The sequence below is a fragment of the Ranitomeya imitator genome, chromosome 2, assembly GCF_032444005.1.
Source record: "Ranitomeya imitator isolate aRanImi1 chromosome 2, aRanImi1.pri, whole genome shotgun sequence".
In the NCBI taxonomy this organism is placed as follows: domain Eukaryota; kingdom Metazoa; phylum Chordata; class Amphibia; order Anura; family Dendrobatidae; genus Ranitomeya; species Ranitomeya imitator.
In genome coordinates, this window is record NC_091283.1 from 612,901,893 (window position 1) to 612,922,391 (window position 20,499).

At 46.8% G+C, this 20,499-nt stretch overlaps 1 protein-coding gene across 2 annotated transcripts in view; it reads left to right on the top strand.

Annotated features, from left to right (window-relative positions):
• Positions 1-20,499, top strand: part of GPS1 (G protein pathway suppressor 1) — a 48,271-nt gene that overhangs the window by 1,972 nt on the left and 25,800 nt on the right. Inside the window, exons 1-7 of one of the 2 annotated variants that reach the window (XM_069752474.1) lie at positions 2,437-2,587; positions 2,727-2,819; positions 4,322-4,503; positions 4,805-4,969; positions 5,401-5,536; positions 5,671-5,748; positions 18,661-18,721. In XM_069752474.1, the coding sequence (XP_069608575.1) occupies positions 2,447-2,587; positions 2,727-2,819; positions 4,322-4,503; positions 4,805-4,969; positions 5,401-5,536; positions 5,671-5,748; positions 18,661-18,721 (856 nt within the window). In that variant the 5' untranslated portion in view covers positions 2,437-2,446. Of the gene's footprint in view, positions 1-2,436; positions 2,588-2,726; positions 2,820-4,321; positions 4,504-4,804; positions 4,970-5,400; positions 5,537-5,670; positions 5,749-18,660; positions 18,722-20,499 lie in introns of those variants that run through there. The other variant, XM_069752475.1, reaches the window with a different exon arrangement.

Here is a 20,499-nt window from a genome sequence, read left to right on the forward strand (position 1 = left end):
GTCACTTTTTGTGAAAACTTCTGAGTTAATGTCAGGGGGATCCTCTGTCCAGGTTCCTGCCTACTAGCTGAGTCAGAAAGCTGCCACAAAGATGATTTCTCTCTTTGTAGTGTACATTGCTTCCTCCTTTGGAACCTAATAAGGATGGACATGTAGCAATGCAAAGCATAAAATCTGCCATGCGTTGGCATGACAGTCTGCATGCAGCAAAATTTATGGCTCTTGGAGGAGAGGAAAAACAAAAACACAAAATTGGAAAATAGCCATGTTGGAATTGGGTTCAAAATACGGTAGTTAATTTTCTGATGATCGCTTCTCTTTAAGCACCTTTTTTATTTTTATGGATTATTTCTTTAAAGGGACTCGTCCAGTGTGGCGTTTCCAGCAGGGGGGTTAAGACCTGCCTCCCTGTCTAAAGAAAGGTATTTTGGCAAAATTATAAAACGCTTTATTTTGGCAGTAACTGCACCAAAAACTAAAAGAGCCACCTTGTTAGAATGCAGCATTACTGCTGCACTAGGTGGCTCTTTTAGTTTATAACGGCTGGAGGGGGTGACAGTCCCTTTAACAGGGCTTGAGAAATGCAAGGAGATGGGTAGCCATTGTGTCTTTAAAAAAATTATGGTAATTGTGTTTGTTGGACTGTTTTTTTTTTCTCATGGACCACAAAAAAATGAGAGCCTCACTGATGCTAGAAAATTGTCCAGCCCTACCATTTAAGTACAGTTAAGTCCATATATATTTGGACAGAGACAACATTTTTCTAATTTTGGTTATAGACATTACCACAATGAATTTTAAACAAAACAATTCAGATGCAGTTGAAGTTCAGACTTTCAGTTTTCATTTGAGGGTATCCACATTAAAATTGGATGAAGGGTTTAGGAGTTTCAGCTCCTTAATATGTGCCACCCTGTTTTTAAAGGGACCAAAAGTAATTGGACAATTGACTCCAAGGCTATTTCATGGACAGGTGTGGGCAATCCCTTCATTATGTCATTCTCAATTAAGCAGATAAAAGGCCTGGCATTGATTTGAGGTGTGGTGCTTGCATTTGGAAGGTTTTGCTGTGAAGTAAACATGCGGTCAAAGGAGCTCTCCATGCAGGTGAAACAAGCCATCCTTAAGCTGCGAAAACAGAAAAAACCCATCAGAGAAATTGCTACAATATTAGGAGTGGCAAAATCTACAGTTTGGTACATCCTGAGAAAGAAAGAAAGCACTGGTGAACTCATCAATGCAAAAAGACCTGGGCGCCCACGGAAGACAACAGTGGTGGATGATCTCAGAATAATCTCCATGGTGAAGAGAAACCCCTTCACAACAGCCAACCAAGTGAACAACACTCTCCAGGAGGTAGGCGTATCAATATCCAAATCTACCATAAAGAGAAGACTGCATGAAAGTAACTACAGAGGGTTCACTGCATGGTGCAAGCCACTCATAAGCATCAAGAATAAAAAGGCTAGACTGGACTTTGCTAAAAAAAAATCTATAAAAGCCAGCACAGTTCTAGAAGAACATTATTTGGACAGACGAAACCAAGATCAACCTCTACCAGAATGATGGAAAAAGAAAAGTATGGCGAAGGCGTGGTACAGGTCATGATCCAAAGCATACCACATCATCTGTAAAACACGGCGGAGGCAGTGTGATGGCTTGGGCATGCATGGCTGCCAGTGGCACTGGGTCACTAGTGTTTATTGATGATATGACACAGGACAGAAGCAGCTGAATGAATTCTGAGGTATTCAGAGCCATACTGTGTGCTGAGATCCAGCCAAATGCAGCCAAACTGATTGGTCGTCGTTTCATTATACAGATGGACAATGACCCAACACATAAAGCCAAAGCAACCCAGGAGTTTATAAAAGCAAAGAAGTGGAATATTCTTGAATGGCCAAGTCAGTCACCTGATCTCAACCCAATTGAGCATGCATTTCACTTGTTAAAGACTAAACTTCAGACAGAAAGGCCCACAAACAAACAGCAACTGAAAACCACCGCAGTGAAGGCCTGGCAGAGGATCAAAAAGGAGGAAACACAGCGTCTGGTGATGTCCATGAGTTCAAGACTTCAGGCAGTCATTGCCAACAAAGAGTTTTCAACCAAGTACTAGAAATGAACATTTTATTTAAAATTATTTAATCTGTCCAATTACTTTTTTAATAACAGGGTGGCACATGTTAAGGAGCTGAAACTCCTAAACCCTTTATCCAATTTGAATGTGGATGACCTCAAATGAAAGCTGAAAGTCTGAACTTCATCTGCATCTGAATTGTTTTGTATAAAATTCATTGTGGTAATGTCTATAACCAAAATTTAGAAAAATGTTGACTCTGTCCAAATACGGTATGTATGGACTTAACTGTATATGGTGCCTTCCATAGTACAAGCAGAAGAATGTTACAGATGTGTTTGCTTTCAGCAGGTAAGCTCTTGGTCAATGTCGGAGAATTCAGACAGTCAGAAACAACTGAAGAGTAGCTCCAGCTCACCATCTTTGTCAGGGGCAGATGACGTCATGCCAGGTGCCTCCGGAAAATGGATCCTGAGCACCGGCCAATGCAACTACGCACTATTTGAGGTATCAGGAAGGGACAGAAGGACCTGTAGAAAGCTCAGTCTAGCTGTGCCCGTACATGTACAAATAAGCCATTGCATTGTCAATAATGTCAGCAGAAGTATGGCCTATCTCCTGACATCATTTTGTATTGTACCACCAGGTGGCTGTCGAACCCATGCAGATTGATGCCGACCCCCAGGATGACCAACAGAATGTCCCGGATATCAATTATTTGGTGGAAAACCCTACCCTGGTATGTATATACTCACAACGTGTCCAGCCTTAAAGGGAACCTGTCACCCCGTTTTTTCAGATTGAGCTATAAATACTGTTAAATAGGGCCTGCGCTGTGCGTTACTATAGTGTATGTAGTGTACCCTGACTCCCCATGTATGCTGAGAAATTTATTACAAAAGTCGCCGTTTTCGCCTGTCAATCAGGCTGGTCTGGTCAGGTGGGCGTGTTCACAGCGCTCTTTTCTTCCCGAGCTTTCCGTTAGTGGCGTAGTGGTGTGCGCATGTCCAAGGTCCGAATTCCCTGCGCCCACGTGAAGACACAGCGCGCGATCTGCGCTGTCATCCCTTTCATCGGTGGGGGCGGCCATCTTCCTGGGGCCGCGCGTGCGCAGATGGAGTGCTCTGCTGCACGGGGCTTCAGGAAAATGGCCGCGGGATGCCGCGTGTGCGCACAAGAGATCGCGGCGGCCGTTTTCCCAAAGCCGAGTTTGCATCTCGGCTTTGGGAAAATGGCCGCCGCGATCTCTTGTGCGCACGCGCGGCATCCCGCGGCCATTTTCCTGAAGCCCCGTGCAGCAGAGCACTCCATCTGCGCACGCGCGGCACCAGGAAGATGGCCGCCCCCACCGATGAAAGGGATGACAGCGCAGATCGCGCGCTGTGTCTTCACGTGGGCGCAGGGAATTCGGACCTTGGACATGCGCACACCACTACGCCACCAACGGAAAGCTGGGGAAGAAAAGAGCGATGTCACCACGCCCACCTGACCAGACCAGCCTGATTGACAGGCGAAAACGGCGACTTTGGTAATGTATTTCTCAGCATAGGTGGGGAATCAGGGTACACTACATACACTATAGTAACGCACAGCGCAGGCCCTATTTAACAGTATTTATATCTCAATCTCAAAAAAACGGGGTGACAGGTTCCCTTTAAAATGCACCTCCAATTTTACACCCACACAAAAAAAAATAGTTCTAGTATTGGAGAATAAAGCAGAATTGGTTTCTCTTAGGCTACGTTCAGATTAGCGTTGCGCGCCGCTGCGTCGGCGACGCAACGCACGAAAAAACGCGTGCAAACGCACGCAAAAACGCTGCGTTTTGCGACGCGTGCGTCGTTTTTTTTGACGAAATCGGACGCAAGAAAAATGCAACTTGTTGCGTTTTCTTGCGTCCGACGCTAGCGTCAAAAACGACGCACGTGTCGGAAAACGCAACAAGAAAAACGCATGCGTCCCCCATGTAAAACATAGGGGCGCATGTCGCGTGCGTCGCCGCTGCGTTTCCCGACGCCGCGTCGGGAAACGCTAATCTGAACGTAGCCTTATTGGTTTGTGCGGCCTCCTAAGTGTCTATCTCCAGTGGAGGAGCCAGTCTTGTAGTAATCATATTAAATTTGTCACCACTGACATTAGGTGAAGCAAAATCATCACAGAAATGAGTTTATAAAAATAATCACCCTACACACTCCTGCACTTCCACAATTGCTCCTCATGTGGGTTTTTCTGCCTCCGCAGGACCTGGAGCAGTATGCTTCCAGCTACAGTGGCCTCATGCGTATTGAGAGGCTGCAGTTTATTGCAGATCGGTGCCCTCAGCTGCGGGTTGAAGCTTTAAAAATGGCTCTATCGTTTGTACAGCGAACTTTTAATGTTGACGTGTATGAGGAGATTCATCGGAAGCTGACGGAGGCATCAAGGTGATTAGGATAAAGATTGTCGCGAGAGTCTCCAATCCTCCCTTCTAGCACCTTTATTTTTCTCCGAGTCTTTATTTATAAATTGGTATTCTTCAATTTTACGTTTCTTTACATTGGCTATAGAAAAAAAGATCATTCTGTCTGCATCCCCTTGTGTCCTCTGTCTCATAACTTCTCTACAGTTTTTGTACACCCCTTTTCTGCCTATTTTTAACTGTCTGTTCTGCTTACTGTCCCTGTCTGCACTCACTAACCCTGTAGTATTTCCTATCTTCAGCACTCACACTGTGTATTTGTACAGGGACCTGCAAAATGCACCGGATGCTTTGCCCGAAGGCTCGCTGGACCCTCCTCCATTGGACACAGCCTGGGTGGAGGCAACTCGTAAAAAAGCACTTCTGAAACTGGAAAAATTGGACACTGACCTGAAGAATTATAAGGGGAATTCCATCAAAGAAAGCATTAGGTAGTAGCACAGTAAAGAAAGATAATGTGATCCATGAAGGAGCACATCAACCAGTTAGTTGAATAGTGACTTTGGGCACCACACAGGGGGCTTGGCCAAAGATCGCTGCTACACTACAGCGTAATGCAAGTGAATGGGTGGCATTGCGACTCACAAGATATTGCGGCAAGCAACTTGCAAAAGAATCCAACTAGTTCTACCTTTTCGTGACTTACTGGTTGCAGTACCTTGGCTCGCAATGTGGCTCTATTCACTTGCATTATGCTGATCTGTATCAGCAGCATATATTCTTATCTGGCCTCTTCACCTGTGTCTTGGTCAAAAGTCACCATATAACCCCAGTCTTGGTGTTTGTCTATAATGTATGTTTATGCAGAAACGAGTTAGGCTTGTATTACGACTTTCTTGTTGAAACTTTTCTATTTTTCCAGGAGGGGCCATGATGATTTGGGGGATCATTACTTGGATTGTGGAGACCTAAGCAACGCACTGAAATGCTATTCCCGTGCTAGAGACTACTGTACCAGTGCTAAGCACGTCATCAACATGTGCTTGAATGTTATCAAGGTGACGACATGCCACGGTCTATGCCATTCACATTTCCTCTGCATTCTGACATCATTCCAAGAGCTTGTCTGTCTAGTGTCTTCTATAGCCAGGATTACTGTTTGATCCATTTCTTCTGTTCTCTACCTCTGCAGGTTAGCGTGTATCTCCAGAACTGGTCTCATGTCCTCAGCTATGTCAGTAAAGCGGAGTCCACACCGGAGATTGCTGAGGTGAGCCCCTATAGTGGCATACAAACAAGTGTCTTTATTGACAAGGTCTATATTGTATTAAAGACGCTGCCCGCTTTTGCAAAGAAAAAAGTAGCCTCTATGCATATAAAATTAGAATGAACGAAACACAATTTCCTACTGTTTTTTGCTTACAGCTTCTTATGCAGGCTATGTGTCTCTATGGTAACCAACATCAAAGACATTCTGAGTAGTCTCATTCTGCAGACATATTCCATTCTATCTGTCCTGGCAAACCTATGTTAACCCAAAGTAGGGAACAAGTGGAGAAATAGAAGGCTGCAGGATTACTCTCCTAAGAATGTTTTCTTTCTGTTACCATGGATATCCATAGTCTGCATCTGAGCTGTAGAAATCAATCAATATTTTACATTTTTATTAGGACTTATTGAAAATATTTATTCAGGCAGGGAAAACAATTGGGCTAATTTGGCGATGTTCAAACATTGCATTTTTGCTGCATTATTTGCTGTGTTTTTTTTATGCAGATTAAAAGCCATGTTTTCCAGGACGTCAATCCTGACATCACCATCAGGAGATAGTCCTTCATGTCCTTGATAGTGACAGGAACACACACAAGGTTAAAAAGCCCATCCCTCTACCAACAATTTTTCTTGTCCCTATCAAGGACATACGCATAGGGGGTGCACTCATGGAGTAGAAGAGCAGAATTTACCTGTCGGTTGAGCAGGAGCTCCTGACTGACGGACACGGGAGGATCTGGGTGGAGGGTCCACGCATATCTCTTGCACCCGCAGCAGAGTCTGGAGGCTGACACCTCGCTGAACAAGGGGTCCTTCAACCTGGCCAGCACAGTTGGATCTCCTGGATTTAGCCACTTTCCCCTGAGGGAAGCTCTCTGCTCATGGCGCCATTCCTGTGCTCGGCTGCTGTACTTACTCAAGACACTGGTATGCTGGGCACTTCCGGTGTACAGAATGGATGACGCGCAAACCTCTAGTACATGGCGTGCGTTCCAGCATGGACCACACGTCCGGGATTTTGAATTAAAGAGCGCCAAGACCTAATTGAATGGGAAGCTCCTTTTTGACAATTCAGATGTAAAGGGAAATCAGATGGGCTACTCAAGAGAACTTGAGAAACTTCAGCAGCAATTATTAAAGCTAACATAGCGGCTACCTCTGTTGCCACATCCATAAATCTATGGATAGAGGAGGTAGAGGCTCATCTTAGGAAGAAGACACCCGGAGATGACATCCTGGAATCCATTCCCTTACACAAACTGGCTACAGGATTTATGGCGGACGCTAAGCAGAATCAATCAGATTTCTGCAAAGAATGGGGCAGTCTCGTACTGTAAGGTGAGCTATATGGCTTAAAACATGGTCAGGGGATAGTCGCTAAATGAACAAGTTGTGTTCCATTCCTTTTTCCAGTCTCCAAGTGTTGATCCAGTATTGGGCGACATACTAGAAAGAGCCTCAGACGAAAAGAAGGGTTTTCAGAGGAGGAAAAAAGAAAAGCGCCGTTCCCATGAGAAATGTGTGAAAGTAAAGAATGTCTGGCCAGTGTGTCAAATTGAACAATATCTGATCATCTCAATGGCTGACCAAAGAGTGATAGTAAACAATGGCTGACCTACAAAATGCTCTGCCAATTTCTTGGGTAAACTATGTCTGACAAATTCATCTCCCCCCGCTTTTTTTTACCTATTGCAATTGTGTACTTTTTTGTTCAGAACAGTCACTAATTTTTCAGACCTAAAAATCTTTATCCACTAAATAATTTGATCAAATTGTCATTTTTTTCTAAAAATGTTTTTTATTTTTTCAAATATGTCTTGCATTGGTGGCCTAACGCCTTGCATTGTTCATTCTTGTATGGTGGAAGCAAAGCTGAACTTTGGAATCCTAAAAAACGTAACAAAAAAGCTGCAAGCACTTGCTGACAGATTCCCTTTAAGGGTATGTGCACACGTTGCGGAAAGGTGTGCGGATTTTTCCGCACTGATTTTGGTAAATCCGCAGGAAATCTGCACTGCGGAATCACCGCGGTTTACACCTGCATATTCCTATTGAGCAGGTGTAAACCGCTGCGGAATCCGCACAAAGGATTGACATGCTGCTGAATAAACGCAGCGTTTCCGCGCTTTTTTTTTCCGGAGCATGGGCACTGGGGATTTTGTTTTCCATAGGTTTACATGGTGCTGTAAACTCATGAAAAAATGCTGCGGATCCGCAGCAAAATCTGCAGCGTGTGCACATATCCTAAAAAGAACCTGTCAGGATTTTTCTATGTAAACTACAGACAGTGCCATATTAGTGCTGTAATACTGATTAAAGTGATACCTGCAGTGAAGAAACCCCTTCACGACCTTGAGATTGTTTTTGTTTTGTTTTTTGCTCCCCTTCCAAGAGCTATAACTTTTTCTTTATCTGTCAATATGGCCTTGTGAGGACCTTTTTCTTGCGGGACGAGTTGTACTTTAGAACGACCCCATTTATTTTATTATATAGCAAACTGGAAGTGTGGTGAAATTGCAATAAAAAAGTGCAATTTCACAACAGTTTTGGGGTTTATTTTTTACTATGTTCACTAAATGCTAAAACTGACCTGGCAACATAATTCTCCAGGTCATTACGAGTTCGTAGATACAAAACCTGTATAGGTTCTTGTTTTTATTTAAGTGGTGAAAAACAAGAATCTAAAGTTTGTAAATAAAAAAAATAATTTCCAATAACTATATCGTCTCCATTTTTTAGGATATGGGGCTGGGTGAGGGCTTATTTTTTGCAAGCTGAGCTAATGTTTTTATTGACACCATTTTGGGGTAGATATGATGTTTTGATTGCTTTTTATTGCAGTTTATTGCAATGTTGCTGCTACCAAAAAGATGTAATTCTGGCTTTTTTTTTTTGTTACACTGTTTACTGATTTGATTAATTTTTAGATTTGATCTGACATTTCTGAACACAATGATACCAAATATGTGTATTTCTCCTACGCCTCATTGGGGGACACAGACCGTGGTGTATGCTGCTGCCACTAGGAGGCTGACACTAAGTGATACAAAGAAAGTGATCTCCTCCCCTGCAGTATACACCCTCCTGCTGGCTCTCAGCTAACCAGTTCTTGCTTACTGTCTGGAGGAGACACATGGGTCTGGTTCAGACCCCAACGTTTTTATTTTATTTTTTACTTTTCTGTAAATTTTTATTTTTTAATTAACGGAGTGAAGGGGGCGACGGATCCTTTCAAGGTTCCGATCTCCCCTGAATCCACAGGCGAGTATACCTCCCCGTACCCTCTCCTATGACGTGGGAAGCCATGGCTGAGCTCACTTCAGGGGCGACTGTTCCTTTCATGGTCCCGATCTCCCCACACCAGCAGGAGGCGACCACATGGAGTGTCGCCTCCATGTATCCTCTCCTGGAGCCAGGCCTATAGCCGGATAACTGGCCCTGTCCACCCGGGGGCTTGAACTCTGTGCATGTACAGAGGCCCCTCTCTATGGCGTCCGAGCAGCCCCCACTGTCCCACCACTGTGAAAGCGGATGGCACAAGGAGGCGGACGGTTCCTCTCCACCTCCCTAACAAAGGGATGATGGATTGAGGCTTATCCCTGCACCGTCCACGCTGCAATACCCGACCTGCAGCAGAACAGTAGAGTGCACGCGCTTTCCTCGGCGCTGAAACCCAGTCATCGCGGCGGCTCCATGTTGGGACGCGCACCGATGGTGAGTGGATCAGCGATGGGCCTCTGCAGTGGGATATTCACATGCTGACAGGCAGCCTCAGCCTCCCTGTGGCCCACCTCTCTGAGGTAATGCCCCGGCCAGCTGCCAAAATTTAGCCCCCGGCTTAGGCCGATATGTAGGCCGCATCCCGGAAGCCACGCCCGCACTATGGTGCGCTAAGGCGGTTCCGCCCACCTTTTCTGGCGCTTCTTCCCTGGCACTGGAGCGATCGCTTCCCTCAGCAACTCTGGTATTGCTCCCGCCGGCTGCAGAAATTTAGGGCCCAGCTTGGGCCTATTCATGGAAGTCACGAAGCTCCGCCCACCCCCCGAATTGGCGCCTCTCGCTCTCTGCGAGACTTTACCACCTCTGCAACTCCAGTGGCCATCTTGGTCCACCCTGCCAGCACACACACAGGGGCTATGGTTTTGTATTAAAGGGAAATCCGGATAAGGAAGTACTGCACACTTCCCCTGCATCTTCCCCCTGTACTTAACATGACCAGTATTACCTGATCTTAAAGGCACATGACCAGTATTCCTGGTCTTAAAGGTGCATGACCAGTATTCCCTGGTCTTAAAGGCGCATGACCAGTATTCCCTGGTCTTAAAGGCGCATGGCCAGTAAATATTCCTGGTCTTAAAGGCACATGACCAGTATTACCTGGCCTTGAAGGGCCACTGTCACCCCCCTCCAGCCGTTATAAACTAAAAGAGCCACCTTGTGCAGCAGTAATGCTGCATTCTAACAAGGTGGCTCTTTTAGTTTTAGGTTCAAGTATACCCCAAATAAAGCGTTTTTATACTTAGCCACAATTCCTGTCTCTAGCCAGGGAGGCGGGTCCTCACTCCCCAGCTCTAACCGCTCCTCTGCTATCACTCCAATCTTGCTGCGCTTTCGGCGCCGCCCACTCAGCGCTGTGTACGTTTCAAAACCGGCGCCTGCGCAGTGTACTGCTGTGCTGCGCAAACGCAGTAAGCTCTGGCCGTCTGATGTCCCAGCCAGGCTTGCAGACTGCGCCTGCGCGGGCATTGCGGCCAGCCACCTTTGGAATCCCTGCCCCGCACTGTGTTATGCATTATGCACAGTGCGGGGCGGGGATTCCAAAGGTGGCTGGCCGCAATGCCCGCGCAGGCACAGTCTGCAATCCTGGCTGGGACATCAGACGGCCAGAGCTTACTGCATCTGCGCAGCACAGCAGTACACTGCGCAGGCGCCGGTTTTGAAACGTACACAGCGCTGAGGGGGCGCCGCCGAAAGCGCAGCAAGATTGGAGTGACGGCAGAGGAGCGGTTAGAGCTGGGGAGTGAGGACCCGCCTCCCTGGCTAGAGACAGGAATTGTGGCTAAGTATAAAAACGCTTTATTTGGGGTATACTTGAACCTAAAACTAAAAGAGCCACCTTGTTAGAATGCAGCATTACTGCTGCACGAGGTGGCTCTTTTAGTTTATAACGGCTGGAGGGGGGTGACAGTGGCCCTTTAAAGGCGCATGACCAGTATTCCCTGGTCTTAAAGGCACATGACCAGTATTACCTGGTCTTAAAGGCACTTGACCAGTATTTCCTGATCTTAAAGCCGTCGGCTAGCAGGGGCCGCAAGTATTCTAGATATGTACAGGCGTCTAGAAAACGGAAGTTTTATTTCCTGATCCCTCACCAATGATTTGCTGAGAACAAGTCTTTAAATATGGATCGGATATTGCCTTGGTTCTGGACTCACCAGAACTTCAGAAAAGGATGGATTCGCCTATTTATATCATCAACCAATCTCTGTAGAATGACGAGGACTTCAGTTCTACTCTAGATCACACAATGTCCCTCATGAGGAAACTGAACTCCCAGCAGAGCATTTGCCATTCACCCGGACAGGGAGCGTCCGGATAAGCGATCCACTGGACAGAAACCTCTGCAAGCGTGGTATCCTTTTTCAGCCAATATGTAAACACGTGGGGTGTCCCCTCCACGTATACACACCTAAGACGTGAGATGCCATGCCTGGTCTGATTCTTAAAGGGAACCTGTCACCCCGTTTTTTGAGATTGAGCTATAAATACTGTTAAATAGGGCCTGCGCTGTGTGTTCCTATAGTGTATGTAGTGTACCCCGATTCCCCATGTATGCTGAGAAATAACTTACCAAAGTCGCCGTTTTCGCCTGTCAATCAGGCTGGTCAGGTCGGGAGGGCGTGGTGACATCGCTGGTTCTTCCTCAGCTTTACGTTGGTGGCGTAGTGGTGAAGACACAGCGCGCGATCTGCGCTGTCATCCCTTTCGTCGGTGGGGGCGGCCATCTTCCTGGGGCCGCGCGTGCGCAGATCGAGTGCGCTGCTGCACGGGGCTTCAGGAAAATGGCCGCGGGATGCCGCGCGTGCGCATTAGAGATCTCGGCGGCCATTTTCCCAAAGCCGAGTTTGCATCTCGGCTTTGGGAAAATGGCTGCCGCGATCTCTTGTGCGCACGCGCGGCATCCCGCGGCCATTTTCCTGAAGCCCCGTGCAGCAGAGCACTCCATCTGCGCACGCGCGGCCCCAGGAAGATGGCCGCCCCCACCGACGAAAGGGATGACAGCGCAGATCGCGCGCTGTCTTCACCACTACGCCACTACGCCACCAACGTAAAGCTGAGGAAGAACCAGCGATGTCACCACGCCCTCCCGACCTGACCAGCCTGATTGACAGGCGAAAACGGCGACTTTGGTAAGTTATTTCTCAGCATACATGGGGAATCGGGGTACACTACATACACTATAGGAACACACAGCGCAGGCCCTATTTAACAGTATTTATAGCTCAATCTCAAAAAACGGGGTGACAGGTTCCCTTTAATGGCGACGGGTCCTTTTAAAGGACACCGATCTCCCCACACCATCAATAGACGATAACATGGAGTGTCGCCTCCATGTATCCTCTTCTGCATCCAGGCCTAACGCCGGACAACCAGCCCTGTCCACCCAGGGACCTTAAGGACGGCGTCACACTAGCGAGTTTTACGGACGTATGAGCGCATTAAATACGTCCGTAAAACACGCATTACACACGGCCCAATTATTCTCTATGCCCCAGTTCCTATCTGCCGTATTTTACTGATCCGTATTATATGGCTTTCTACGGCCGTAGAAAATCACAGCATACTGCGTTTGTCACCGTATTGCGCAAAAAAATCGCCAATGCAAGTCTATGGGGGCCCGAAAAATACGGATTACACACGGACCAGCAGTGTGACTTGCGAGAAATACACAGCGGTGTTAGCGAGAAAAGCCGGCAATTCAGTGCGGTGTACAGTAAAATCACAATGACAGCTTACAATAGAATAGGTGGAATGAATGTGTACACATAGAATAGATAGATAGAGATATCTATATATATGTATATATATATATGTGTATGTATATATATGTGTGTGTGTGTGTGTGTGTGTGTATATATATATATATATAATGTCAGTGAGACACATATATGTGTATATGTATATATATATATATATTTCATCCAGCGCTAGATGGCTTAAAAGCCGGTAATTCAATTGCCGACTTTTGATGTCTCCTTCCTAAACCCGACATGATATGAGACATGGTTTACATACAGTAAACCATGTCATATCCCCCTTTTTTGCATATTCCACACTACTAATGTTAGTAGTGTGTATGTGCAAAATTTGGCCGTTCTAGCTATTAAATTAAAGGGTTAAATGGCGGAAAAAATTGGCGTGGGCTCCCGCGCAATTTTCTCCGCCAGAGTAGTAAAGCCAGTGACTGAGGGCAGATATTAATAGCCTGGAGAGGGTCCATGGTTATTGGCCCCCCCCCCTGGCTAAAAACATCTGCCCCCAGCCACCCCAGAACAGGCACATCTGGAAGATGCGCCTATTCTGGCACTTGGCCACTCTCTTCCCATTCCCGTGTAGCGGTGGGATATGGGGTAATGAAGGGTTAATGCCTCCTTGCTATTGTAAGGTGACATTAAGCCAGATTAATAATGGAGAGGCGTCAATTATGACACCTATCCATTATTAATCCAATTGTATGAAAGAGTTAAAAAAAACACATTATTAAAAAGTATTTTAATGAAATAAACACACCGTTTGTTGTAATATTTTATTGTACGCTCAATCCACTGGCTGAAGACCCTCGCTCTGTGACAAAGAAAAAATAATAAACCAACAATATACATACCTTCCGAGGATCTGTAACGTCCCACGTTGTAAATCCATCTGAAGGGGTTAATTTTTTTTACAGCCAGGAGCTGTGCTATAATGCAGCTATGCTCCTGACTGTAAAACCCCAGCGAATGAATAGAAACTAGGTTAATGACCTGTAGTTACCTTCATTCGCGGTGAGGCACCCAGGATGTCCTTCGAGCCTGGGAAAAAATTCAGAAAAGTTCCCAGGCTCTAGTTCATATGAGGACAACCAGCAGAGGGCACCTCACCGCGAATGAAAGTAACTACAGGTCATTGACCTAGTTTCCATTCATTCGCTGGGGTTTTACAGCCCAAAAAAAAGGGGGATATAATAATAATAATCTTTATTTTTATATAGCGCTAACATATTCCGCAGCGCTTTACACACATTATCATTGCTGTCCCCATTGGGGCTCACAATCTAAATTCCCTGTCAGTATGTCTTTGGACATACTGTATGTAAACCATGTCACATGTCATGTCGGGTTTTTGAAGGATTACATACGGAGGATGCCATGCGCAAAATACGCTGACACACCCTGCCTACGGAGGAGATACGGACCACATTTTGGGGACTTTTCAGCGTATTACGGCCGTAAAATACGGACCGTATTGTCTTACGCCGAGTGTGACGCCGGCCTAACTCTGTGGATGTACAGAGGCTCCTTTTTTTGGCGTCCAAACACCCCCTCTGCATCTCCACTATTTAGCAGATGATGCAAGAAGGCGGACCATCCCTTTCCACTTCCCTGTTAAGAGGATGGTGGATCGAGGGTTCATCATTTTAACTCCGCACAGTTAATAGAGAGTCGATAGTAAGAGACGGTTTTTCCTCCTTCTGCATGCAGCTGTGCATTCTGCCACTTGGCATATTAACCGTGTAGAATCTCCTGTTGTATACCTACCAGTATCCCTACCTGATGGATCATCAATTAAAAATACAACCAACTGTCAGATAGCAAATCTAGTTTGTTCCGTCTTGCGGCCTCCAGTTCAGCGCTCTACCCTCCCTTAGCCGCCGCATGAGTTGCTAGAGCAATGATCTCTTGGTCAGAGACCTTAACTATTTTGATTTCCTATAGACCCAACCAGCAATGGATCAGTTGTCCAGGACAGTCTAGATCTAAGGGATCTTGGTTCCAAAATGGGGACCGAAAAGTAAGACCGATCCTGAACCTCAAACTTCTACCAATCCAGACAAGGTCCCCAATCTTCTTCGGATGTAGTTCCCCCTCTCCGCCATTACTTCAATGGAAAAAGAGGGCGTTTCTGGCATCCACCCACATTCGGGATGCTTTCCTTTCACATTCCTATGTTTTTCCCTCTTCCTTCGCTTTCCCTTTTGCAAACAGCATTTTCAAATCACGACCTTGTCCTTCGGCCTTGCTACCATACCCAGAGTGTTAGCAAGGGTTTTGAGGCTGTCATGTTCCTCTTGCACCCTAGAGGCGTGGTCGTCCTGCCCTATCTGGTCGACTTTCTAGCCGCTCCTTCAGCCCGGCGCTGAGTCGTCTATACCTCTTGTGATACCCTCTCTCTCCTGGGCTGGCAGTTAAACTTAGACAAGTTTTTTCCTCATTTCCAGCCCAGCAGATATCCTTTTTGAGGATGATCCTGGAATATTCCAGAAGTGTGGAGATTCTCCCTTGAGACAAGGCCGTGGGCCTTCAACAGGGAGCTCGCGCACTTGTTCACTCATCCCCTCATTCCATTTGATTTGCTAGGAGTATTCTGAGGAAAATTGGTGACGACAATGGGGAAGTGGTTTGCTTTGCTCCTCTCGTTTTCTGCAGGTCAATCAGACTTTCAGAGGGTAGTCTCAGGATAAGGAAGGAGCTCATTCTCCCAGTTATTAGTGACTACCGATGCCAGTCCTCTCCTCCTGATCATTGTTCTGGGGATCTGAACGGTACAGCTAGTTCTACAGCAGGTCCACTGCCTTCTGGCGGGTCACCCCATCCAATTCAATCGGACAATGCCACGTCTGTGCCATACGTCAATCATCTAGCAGGTACCCACGGTCAGGCGTCATGGCCGAGGTACCTCACATTCTCTGTTGGGCCACGATCTATCATCTGGTGATCACGGCACTACACATCTCGGGTGTAGAACTCTGGGTGGCGGACGCCGTCAGGGTCCCGCCTCATGTGAGTGGGAACTTCACCCGGAAGTCTTCCATCAGATCCGTCTTCTCTGAAGCACTCCAGATGTAGGCCGGATGGCATCCAGACTGAACGCCAATGTACTCTAAGTTCATGGTTCGGCCTCCAGGTCCAAAAGCCATCGCAGTTCATGCTCTAGTTCTTCCATGATACCAGTTTTCTTCACCCCTCTTCCACTACTTCCGAGATGTTTTCGGAAGCAGGAAAGGCCCCAGTGATCCTATTAGATCCGCACTGACCATGTTAGGTTTTTTCTCGTTGAACTAGTATTTTTCCGTCTTAGTGTAACAAAACTGCAAATATGGACTTCCTCGCAGGGAGTCTTCACATGTGGTTCTTCCCTATCGCATACCATTAGATCTTTGGGACTTTAATGATCCTGGGAGTCTTACAGTAGACTCCTTTTGATCCGGACAGACTTTACTATCAGGGAACATCGCCCTTTTTTCTCTGCGATCTCCTCATCCTGACGAGTCTTCGGAGCTAGCCCCTCTGTTCTTTCAGACCTTTTCCCTTATTACCATCAAGGTAAGGTTGTCTACAGGCAATCCCCATCCATTGTTACCAAGGTGTTATTGTATTCCCACAGTTATGAGGGCATCGTTCTTCCCTCATCTCTCTCGGCACCAGTCCACGTAACGGAATGGGTTCCCCATATTCTGGACGTGGTAAGTGCTCTGAGTAGGTACGTCTCGAGGACGGCGTCCTTCCGAAGGTTGGACAATTTATTTGGGCTACCTCACTGTAAGAGGACTGCTTCCTGACGGTTACAGGAAGGGTTTAGCCGTTTCATCGGATATGTTAGCTTGGTGGATTTGTTACACCATCCAGGAATCCTTCCGTGTTAGATGTCAGCCTATCTCCCTGTCTATCGAGGTTTCTTGGATTCTAGGCACCAGGCGTCGGCACAGCACGCCTGCAAGCTTGCGAGTTCATCCAGTCCGCATGCAATCTTGAAGCACTATAATTCTCAGACTTTCACAGATGTGAGTCTGGGCAGGCGGATTCTGCAGTCCGCGGTGTCACACTTTCAAGTAGTGGTTACACAGGGCTTGATCTGATGTTGCCCCCACCTAGGGACTGCTTTGGGACGTCCCATGGTCGGTGTCGCCCATTGAGGAGTAGGAGAAATAGGGATTTTTGTGTACTCACCGTAAAATCCTTTTCTCTGAGCCAATCATTGGGGGGACACAGCTCCTATCCTATTATTAGCTTGTGCTTCTTTTATAATTTGACATGCTATGCTCTCACATATATATAATGAGACATGCTATATGCTCACATGTTGTTATTGATCTCCTACTGCTTTTGCACCGAACTGGTTAGCTGAGAGCCAGCAGGAGGGTGCATACTGCAGAGGAGGAGCTAATTTTCTTTGTATTACTTAGTGTCAGCCTCCTAGTGGCAGCAGCATACACCCATGGTCTGTGTCCCCTAATGATTGGCTCGGAGAAAAGGATTTTACGATGAGTACACAAAAATCCCAATTTTTTTTAATGGGGCAAAAGTGGGGTTGATTTGAACTTTTATATTTTAATTTTTTATTTTTAAACTTTTTTTTTTTTTTTTACTTCAATAGTCTCCTTAAAAGACTTGAAGCTGCGATCTTCTGATCGCTTGTGTTACACATAGCAGGGCTGCAGCCCTCCTGTGTGCAGCAGAAATGATCATCTGCTATGAACGCCGGCCACGGTGAGCTGTGCATGCACTAATTGATAATTAGTATAGACTTTTAATGCAACCGCGCATGTGGCTTCATTTTTAAAATAGGAGGCAGGTCACTGATGGATCAGGAGGCAGACGGAGGTGCCAGAGCCATGAGAAAAAAGACTGCCAAAGCTCGCCCCAATGCACAAAGACTTGATTACAGCAAAACTTGAAACACTATTTACACAAGAACCACAAAACTAATTTCTTTACTGCAGGTATCAGTATTACAGCACTAATCTAGCACTGTGTGTAATTTACATGGCAAAATCCTGCTGACAGGGTCTCTATAAAGCTGCAATCATCTGATTGCTTGTACCATACACTGCAATACTTTCACACTACACTGGGTGTCATAAGAGTATTGGGACATTGGTGACAGGCTCCTTAAGCAGGCACCAGACTGCCATTTTTACACACCAGATCCCCATGATCATGTTACAGGTTGAGGCCGATGGGTGAGAAAATGCAGTTCCCCAAAGATCACGTAGCTGCTACTGTTGCATCCAAGTGGTTAAACAGCGGCGTTCCCAGCATGCACTGTGTGGAGCAGACTTAACCCTTGTGTTTGCTCCATCCATGTGCTCCTGATATGTTTGGTATGCATATATGCTGGGGTGCATGAAGTGTAAAATTACCATTTGGTGACTTTATTATTGACAGATGTTTTGGCTTTAGGAAATATTACACACATGCTAGTTTTAAATGCAGCTACATTTTGGGATTTTTTGTACTTTTTAGAAAGGGTTATGGGTTGTACTGCAAAGAAAGGGTTAATAGAAAGATGTCCTAAGAAATCTAAGCTAGTTGGTACAGTTGTCAAGATGGGGCCTTGGCTGATCAGCGGTGCTGACAAATATTCCTTTGGCTGAATGGAAGCAGGATCCTGAATTATCATACAGGGAAACATGATTTCTTTGGCACTAATAAAGAGATGTGTTCCATAATCCTAGCAGGCGGACTCATGGATTCTCAGCCACAAAAACAGTGTAATATACAGTGACTATAGAAGGTAAATAGTGCAAAATTATTAATGAAACCCAACTGCAAAAATGGTAAGTCCCCATGGCCGGACAACCCCTTTAAGTCTACACTAGTCCAGGCATGTCACGTCTCTGACTTCGGTTTCTTTTTGTTTTGTTTTTCAGCAACGAGGAGAAAGAGACAGTCAGACGCAGTCTGTGCTAACCAAACTAAAGTGTGCTGCAGGTTAGTATTACCAGACCTACATGAAATAAAAGGGCTGAGCCCCTACAACTAAAGACAAAATGACACTGCGTTCACCACTCTCCTGACATGTATTCACCATATTGGTCTGCTTCCTTGGAGGAATTGTTTCCTTGTTCTGACAGTAGAAGAATTACCGTATATACTCGAGTATAAGCCGACCCCCCTAATTTTGCCACAAAAAACTGGGAAAACTTATTGACTCGAGTATAAGCCTAGGGTGGAAATGCAGCATTTACCGGTGAATTTCAAAAATAAAAATAGATCATTATTTCCCCATAGCTGTGCCATATAGTGCTCTGCACCGTTCATATTTCCCCATAGGTGTGAACCATATAGTGCTCTGCACCGTTCATTGTGCCCCCTAGCTGTGCCATATACGGTGCTCTGCACCGTTCATTGTGCCCCATAGATGTGCCATATACGGTGCTCTGCACCGTTCACTGTGCCCCATAGCTGTGCTGTGCCATATACGGTGCTCTGCACCGTTCACTGTGCCCCATAGCTGTGCTGTGCCATATACGGTGCTCTGCACCGTTCACTGTGCCCCATAGCTGTGCTGTGCCATATACGGTGCTCTGCACCGTTCACTGTGCCCCATAGCTGTGCTGTGCCATATACGGTGCTCTGCACCGTTCACTGTGCCCCATAGCTGTGCTGTGCCATATACGGTGCTCTGCACCGTTCATTGTGCCCCATAGATGTGCCATATACGGTGCTCTGCACCGTTCACTGTGCCCCATAGCTGTGCTGTGCCATATACGGTGCTCTGCACCGTTCACTGTGCCCCATAGCTGTGCTGTGCCATATACGGTGCTCTGCACCGTTCATTGTGCCCCATAGATGTGCCATATACGGTGCTCTGCACCGTTCACTGTGCCCCATAGCTGTGCCATATACGGTGCTCTGCACCGTTCACTGTGCCCCATAGCTGTGCTGTGCCATATACGGTGCTCTGCACCGTTCACTGTGCCCCATAGCTGTGCTGTGCCATATACGGTGCTCTGCACCGTTCACTGTGCCCCATAGCTGTGCTGTGCCATATACGGTGCTCTGCACCGTTCACTGTACCCCATAGCTGTGCTGTGCCATATACGGTGCTCTGCACCGTTCACTGTGCCCCATAGCTGTGCTGTGCCATATACGGTGCTCTGCACCGTTCACTGTGCCCCATAGCTGTGCTGTGCCATATACGGTGCTCTGCACCGTTCACTGTGCCCCATAGCTGTGCTGTGCCATATACGGTGCTCTGCACCGTTCACTGTGCCCCATAGCTGTGCTGTGCCATATACGGTGCTCTGCACCGTTCACTGTGCCCCATAGATGCTCCACATAAATCTCTGCCGCAATAAAGAAAAAAAAACACATACTCACCTCCCTTGATTGCAGCTCCCGGCGTCTCGTTCCGGCGCCTCCATCTTCCCGGCGTCTCTGCTCTGACTGATCAGGCAGAGGGCGCCGCGCACACTATATGCGTCATCGCGCCCTCTGCCTGAACAGTCAGAGAGCAGAGACGCCGGGAAGATGGAGGCGCCGGCCGGGAAGATGGATCGGCGCCCGGCGGCTGGAACGAGGACCGGTGAATATGCTATACTCACCTAGTCCTGGCGATCCTCGCGCTGTCCCCTCCTGTCTTCGGTGCCGCAGCTTCTTTCTCTATCAGCGGTCACCGGCACCGCTGATTAGAGGAATGAATAAGCGGCTCCGCCCCTATGGGAGGTGGAGCCGCTTATTCATTTCTGTAATGAGCGGTCCCACGT